Source organism: Saccostrea cucullata, unplaced genomic scaffold (assembly GCF_032062105.1).
Source record: "Saccostrea cucullata isolate Sc308-1 unplaced genomic scaffold, CSIRO_AGI_Scuc_v1 ctg5002, whole genome shotgun sequence".
NCBI lineage: Eukaryota > Metazoa > Mollusca > Bivalvia > Ostreida > Ostreidae > Saccostrea > Saccostrea cuccullata.
In genome coordinates, this window is record NW_026930225.1 from 14,980 (window position 1) to 22,889 (window position 7,910).

Here is a 7,910-nt window from a genome sequence, read left to right on the forward strand (position 1 = left end):
CAAATTTTCATTTCAAAAGGATTAGACATGTCTAAGGATTCTTACCATATGATTTATGACTCAAAATACCCCTTCTAAGCTTAGATTTCTATATATTTTTTTTTTTACTGTATAATGATGTTCGTGTGTGTATGTATGTTTGTGTTAGCACAGAATTTCTACGGTTTAAAACATAACCCAAACAGACTGTAACTTATGATGTGTGTACGAAATGTTTTTTTTTTCCTCACACGATTGATTGGGTTCTAAAACATCAAAGGTAAAAACCTCCTAAAAATCACCAACGGACTCTACAAACCTTCAGCGGAGCTTCGTTGAGTCTACATTTTTTTTTTGTGAATTTACGATTTTACAACTTGCCAGCTGAACCTAAAGTGTATACAAAATGATTTTATCGTCATAACACTCTTTAGATCGCAAAAATAAACGATGAGAAGTCCCGATTTAAAAAAATACTATTTGGCTCTATATATATTTCTATGATTTCTATACGGAAAAAATGGCCGACATCCAGGCCCTGTGTGTATAGACCAACGCACACCGTCTGTATTTCTTCCTTTAGAAGAATTGATTCGAACTAAAAACTATATCAACCTGTTTCACTATGTCCTATCTCCTAATGAAAAGTGTCTTTTCTTTCTATCTCACTCTAATAAAGCTACACTAGTCTTTGAGGGTATCAAGGTCGGTGCTATCGACCCCCATGCCGCCACCATTTTACTTAATTTCTAAGTCACCAAGTAATGTCATGTATCAAATATACTATCAAAAGATGCAGGAAACTTACCTTCTTTAGACTTGAATCATGATTTAATCCAATTATGAACACACAATAAATATTCCATCAAAATGTACGTATTGACAAACACATTTCGAATTTTACCTCGGCTTGCTCACTAGGTTAAATACGGGCTTTTAGGGTGCTTTCTTTAACGTCCGTGATTAGTCAATAAATAGGTCGAGCAGGCGGATCTCAGTGTCATTTGTTAGATTCCCAGATCTCGACAAGATGGCATCTCATGGAGCTTTTCCGGAGTTTAATTTATTCCAAGGGTTTCAAATGGTTTTTTATGTGGCAGTCAGGAGCACTGTGACGGGGCAGGAATTCGCCAGATGGCCAGTGGCCGGGGTGAATCCACCACCAGGAGCACGCAGACCAGACAGACGGAGGGCCGGGAGATCCAGTCCCTACTCTCCACCCCTGGCCATAGGGCCCCCACCACCAGCACCACCAGCCAGTCCTTCTTCACAACCATCCCTCGACGACAGATTAAATATCATGTATGGGATTTCGCCTCCAGTCTCTCCTAGACCGGGACCATTCATCACACCCCCAACATCACCACCACCACCGATGTCTCCACCCCCACAACCGCCACATCCATCACCGGCCAGGAACCCGTCACCCCCATCGCCCATTATTAATAATGTTATTCCAGTATGGGGAGCCCCTGTAGGGACGGAAACCATTCAGAGATGCAGCGTTTGTTGGTGTGAGGATGTGCCTACCTATTACATATGTCAACAATGTAGAAATAGACCAGCTTGTGGAAGGTAAATACAATTTGTAGATTTTTCTTTTTTATTTATTTATTTTTTTTTATTTGATTTAATTTTTTTTTTTTTTTTTGGAAAAATATAAGGTCTTTTTTAAATTATGAATTAATTTTGACTTTCAATGTTTAAAAATTCAGTGATCTATAAAATGTTATATGTATATATTTTTTTTCTAAATTATAGATGCACCAGGATGTTAGTTGATCATGGGATGTCCTGTCCGATTTGCCGGTTCAGAGGACAAAACCTCCCGCCCACAAGAAGAAGAAGAAGGGGAAGAAGAACTGAGTGATTGGCAGTAACAGCAGACCAAGACTGAGGCTAATACCATCAGGCCCAGTCTTAAACCCCACGGTCCTTTTAAGGACCACCCACATTTTTAGAAAAGATGCCTTCATACAGGTGTATATATAGAAACGAATGTGTCAAGAAAACACCAGGTCATACCCCCCTCAAATATTTAAAAAACAAACTTAGAATATTTTTGTTCATATTTTTTTTTCAAATTATTTTTTATTACACTAATTTTTTTCTTAGTCCCCCCCTTTAAACTCACAACTCAAATAATAGTTTGGGGTTGTTTTTTTTTTTTGCAATTAATTTTTCCCCTTTCATTCACTAAATAGTTTTCTCTTTAAAAAAAAATGTTCTCCCTTAAATTCACTTGATAGTTTTCTCTTAATTTTTTTTTTTTACTAAACTTAATAACACTTAAGTAAATTCTCATTATTCATTTTTTTTTCTGTGGTAAACTCATATTATTTATTAAATTATAACTCATCACACACACATTTTTTCTTTGGTTGTATATTTTTAAATCATAAGAACACACCTGTTTTTGTAATATTATTTTATTAAAACAACAACAATAACACATTACAGTGCAAGGCATTATGTATGATGAAAAATGTACACATGTTTGTCATAAGTGTGTGCAAATTGTTCAATATATTGTCTATAATGAGTCCAATTTCCCCCACCTAAATTACATCCAATCTTATAAGGAAAACCAAATGTTTTATAAGGTAAATTTCCCAATTCTTGTAAGCAGGTCTGAAACCAATTCTCTCTGTTTTGGGGGGTATCCTCATAAGTGGAGATTCTTTTAGGTCTGTGACTTGCTCTGCCATAATCCCATTGAGCTAGTAAGCAAATGACCACGGGTGTTTGTGAGGTAAACACCCTAATAGTTCCTGGAATTCCTCTATCTTCTTCTACGGCTAAATTTCTAGTCCCTATAGGTTTGCGAGTCGCATACACATTCGCTTGGGGGAATTTCTCCGCAAGACTTTGACTCAATCCATGAGCTCTGACTGTTAAACAGTTACACTGGTGTACAATAACTTCTGTATCACTGTTAAATAAATCTCCTTCCATCTCCTGGAGACTCATGGTTCAAACTAAATGTTCATGTCAAGTCATTTCCCTTTTTATAGGCAAAAAAAAAAAAAAATGCATTGGTTTAAAAAAAAATCATTTTTTTTTTAAATTGTCATTATCAACCAGTTTTCCTCAATTTATTTATTTTTTAAAATCCTATTTTTTTTTTTTTTTTTTGGGCTGAAGCTGTCACTCCTAAACAAAATAGGCAAATCTAACAAAATGACATGTGTTTGTACAATGCTTAATATTTATTTTATTTTTTCATTGTATTTATGTATACAAACAACCCACATCCAAAAAAAAAAATTCTTTTGTGTATTGATAAATAAAATGTATGGTTAAAGGGGGATAACCTACTTTCTAAAATGACCAAAAAAAACCCACACATCTTTTTCATTTTTTTTTTAAATTGTATTTATGTATACAAACAGCCTACATCCAAAAAAAATAAATTCTTTTGTGTATTGATAAAAAAAAAATGTATGGTTAAAGGGGGATAATCTACTTTGTAAAATGACAAAAAAACAAAAACACATCTTTTTCATTTTTTAAAAATGATTTATTATTTTTTTTTTTTAGATCTAACAAACAACAACAACAACAAACAATTACAACACATTTTGATAGAAACATTGACAAGTTTGTCCATGACCCGTAGGTAATTTATGATAAGTGTCTTTAAACCAACGGGCAACAAAATGATCTCTTTGTAAAGCCGTACTCCGGTCAAACGGAAATAACCATTCATCTGCTTTTTTTCTCTTCTTGTCTCTTTGATGTAAATAATACACGCAATATTGTCCACACACATCTGAATTCCAGTCTTGATATCGATACGGATTATAAATCCATTGGTAAGCATGACGCTGGATAAAGTCTTGAATTTCTCGATGTAAGGGAGGAAATCCATAAGAGTCAAAATATTCCACCACTGGACTGCTCACATATAGACACAACCAGTGTTCTCCAGGTCGATCTTGAGGATCCGTATTGACCACGATGGCTTTTTCTCCAGGTCTTAATTGATCCGGTAATAAATCTAAAGGGTACACTCCACCAAAAGAACTCTTTAATTCTCTGGATAAGACTTCTCTTAATTGTCCCGTATCCATTAGTAATCAATACTCACTTCTCTCTGTTTGTTAATTTCTAATAGGTTATCAAATTCTGCATAAACCACACAATTTAAGGTGGTAGCCGTGTTGTTGGTAAACTGAACTTCTACTCTCAGATTTCCAGTTTCTATGATGTGGAATTTATCCGACTGCGCCTCTTGGTCTTTGGTGAAATCCCAGCCCCACAGAGTGTATCCGTTTTTATACTCTTCTAGAGTGATGTCCGGAGCCCAATCTTCTCCTAATTTTCCCAGGGCTTGATACAGACTGAGATAAGATCTCAGATATAAATCGTCATTGAAATTGGGCTCAAAACAACGAGTACTCATGGTCTCTCCGTTGATACTGACATCTAATTTCTTAATCCCAAAGTTTTGAAAATGAAAGGGATTTTTAGTTTGATCTCCATTAAATGCCGCATTCTCCACAAAGCCTAAAATGAGACGTTTAGGCATCTGTCCTTGAAACAGATGATCCGTAATCTTAGATTGGGTCCCTGTGGCGATGGTAAAGGTTTTCACTTCTACTCTTCTCAATGGATATTTAGCTCTGTGGGTGCTCAAACTTTGATTAATGGCATTCATCATGACCGCCGTGGGTTTGACTTTTCTCACCCACAAGACCATACTCAATATTTTCACTTTTCCAGTACTTCCTGCCTTGATCATCATGTAGAAAGCGGGTCTAGCTCGATTAAATCGCAAACGGACGTCCACTCCATTGGGTAGAAATCGATCTTGTTGAAACAAATCCAAATGTAAACCATCCAGCAAACTGATTTTCTTACTACCATTGATGGCTTTGTGACGTTTTCTAAATCCTTCGTTTTTAGAATTGTCCGGTAACTCTGTGAGGATGGGTTGGTTAATGGTCACTGTATCGGCACCACCATTTTGACCCGGAGTTACATTAAAGGTTTTATTTTGAGCTACACCAAGGTCATCTAACCCCACTTCGTCCATGTGTCCTGCCGTATCTTTTTCCCACAGACTACAAGCCCTCGTCTGTGTCTTTAAAGTTCTGGGTCGGTAAGACAATAATTTCTCCAGATAAGCTTTGTAAGGATAGGTATCCGTCCCCGGAGTCACTATTTTGCCATTCAGACTGACATCGATTTCCGTAAACATGGAATGTAAGATATTATTCACTGGGCTCGAAGTGCTGTTAGCCCCAGTTAGATTACTTCCATCGTCTTTGGTAAATTTACATACCATTTGAACATAGGTTTGAGATAAATCTAGATAGTGATCTCCTTGTCCTTTAATTTCAAATTCGATAGGAGCTGTCTCCGAATCTAAAGTACTGGAAATGGGGTAATATTCTTCCCATTTAGAGTCTTCTAAAGCAATATTAGTCGGAGGGACTTCAAACAATTGTAAATTGTTCATTCCACACGCACAGGAATCGGGTTGCAACATGATGTTTCTACTAGGATTTAGTATTCACAAATGAACCTTCTGTTCAATGGACTGTCCTATTTATAGTCTCTCTCTCTCAGTCAAACACATCCAAAGGACGTTTTCTTTTAGGATTTCCTCCTTGTGTTTTCCTTTTTCTCCTAGGACCTCCTCGGGCCAACATAGGTGTATTTCTTCTTCTTTTCTTAGTACTTCCCAGATTCATTCTTTGCTTCACCATTCCCGAGGTATTTTTAAGAGCTTGTACTCCATGAGTTTTGACTGCGTCTTTTAAAGATCTCTTATTTTCCAATACGTCTAACCCCGTTCTGGCAGCAGCAGTCAAGGCGTGTTTAGCTCCCGTTTTCAGTAAATCAGTAAAAAATCCTCGGCCTCTCTGTCGTCTTCTTTTTCTTCTTGTTATTTTAATCACCATTCCCGATCCTCTCTGTTTTTTCATTCTCTTTCTTCTTCTTTTCTTAGTACCTCCTAGATTCATTCTTTGTTTCACCATTCCCGAGGTATTTTTAAGAGCTTGTACTCCGTGAGTTTTGACTGCGTCTTTTAAAGATCTCTTATTTTCTAATACGTCTAACCCCGTTCTAGCAGCAGCAGTCAAGGCGTGTTTGGCCCCGGTTTTCAATAAATCAGTAAAAAATCCTTCCCCTCTTTGATAGTTTTGGGGTGGATAATAGGCTGGTGGTGGTGGTGGTTGCTGTTGAGCCCCTCCCAATAATCCACCCACTAGATTGCTGACTAAGGGACCTGCTACTTTAAATAGGGATCCTAAAAAACCGTGTCCTTTTTGACGTAATAAACCTCTATGATAGACAAACTGTCCGTGTCCTCTTTGTCTCAGTAATCCTGGATGATATTGCATGGTTCATGTCTCTTGTTTAACTGACCTTTCTGTCATCAGGGACTTCCTTTTATACCCTTTTTTTAGGGCTGAATACAATACAGACAGCAGACCAGGCAAGCCACCACACCCAATAAGATGGAACACAATAACGGTACACTCATCTCAGTATACTTTTCTGAAATGAAGTTTCACCACTGATTTACCACTTACAAAGGGCATGGGAGTCCCTAAAGGAGTCATGATGTGAATCTCAATGGTATCGAAATGTTTTTTACTAAGTTTCAAATATTCCGCTCGAATGGGTTCCCATTTGGCTTGTTTTGAATCCTCCAAATGAAATGTACAAGGCACCACTCTTAATAATTTCAAGGCATTGGAGCCTACCGTCTGGGGTTGAATCAAGTCACAATAGACATACATGGATTTCAGATTTTCATATAAATCCACAGTTTTGTTTCCCAAGTAACTAATGTTGATCCATTTGGTCATGTTTTCTGTATCGTTCTGAAGAATGACTTTCTGACTGTCCATGCCTAGCTTATAAGCTAGGGATGTGGGGAAACGAATGCATAAGGGAGTAAGATTTTTTCCATTAATTTGATACATCACTCGATCATAGGTCTCGTAATATACTAATTTCATAGAATTTTCTTCATCTGGATGACCAACGGTTTTCCATATTTTTCTCAATGATCTCTGTAGTCCTAGACTTATTTCCTCTGTTAAGGCCTTGGGGTGAACGTAAGGCCCGGGTCTGAAGTGAATTCTTCTAATTTCCATCTTGCCATCTAGATCAATGAGTGAAGGTCGTTTATTATGGGCCCAATCTATCAGTACAGGACATTGACGTAATGGCATTGGGTCTAAGGTTTTCATTTTAAATCTGCCCGATTTAAAAACATTTGGGTCTTTGATATCTTTGTTATGGGGAGCAAAAGACTGAGGGATCAGGATGTCAAAATAAGCCTCCTTTTCTGTAATGTTTTTCAATGAATTGGGATACATCATTTCTGTTAAAGCCACCTCCCATTCTCCGTCGGTTAAATCGACTGTTTGTGGCAATAATGTTTTAAATTGGGCTGTCGTATTCCCCTGAAAAGAGGCCATGGACCCATCACTGGGTAAAGTCATGTAAAAACTACTGCTCTCGCCCATGTTCTGTCTACTACTGAGCAGAAAGGACCTATGACCCTTCTATTTATAACAACACTTGTATTTGCTTTTAAACAAAATTTATTGGTTCAATTTTTTTTTTTTTTACACATCTTCTTTTTCTTTGGCTTCTTCTACTTCTTCTTCTTCTTCTTCTGATCTGTAATCAATGACTCTGTTCAAAACCCCAGATCCTTCCTTTTCCAAATTGTTTTTGATGTGGGAAAAGGGGATGCGACAATACACGTACTGCCGAACGCCGTGATAATCTGGAAAAGTCAGTTCTTTTTTCTCCATCTTGAAAAAATGTCTCACACATTCTTCTATGTCAGAGTACCAAAGACTTTCATTCAGAACCATGGTGATGGGTGTCACAGCATTCCCATGATGAGTACAGCTGACCCATTTGTATTGCTCGTAATGTTGGTGGAGTCTCACCCTCAC

At 37.3% G+C, this 7,910-nt stretch overlaps 1 protein-coding gene across 1 annotated transcript; it reads right to left on the minus strand.

Annotated features, from left to right (window-relative positions):
- Positions 1 to 4,051: 4,051 nt before the first annotated feature.
- Positions 4,052 to 5,473, minus strand: LOC134283309 (uncharacterized protein F54H12.2-like). Its single transcript, XM_062765767.1, has one exon. The coding sequence runs from the start codon at positions 5,471 to 5,473 to the stop codon at positions 4,052 to 4,054; it is 1,422 nt and encodes a 473-aa protein (XP_062621751.1).
- Between the last annotated feature and the right edge of the window lie 2,437 nt (positions 5,474 to 7,910).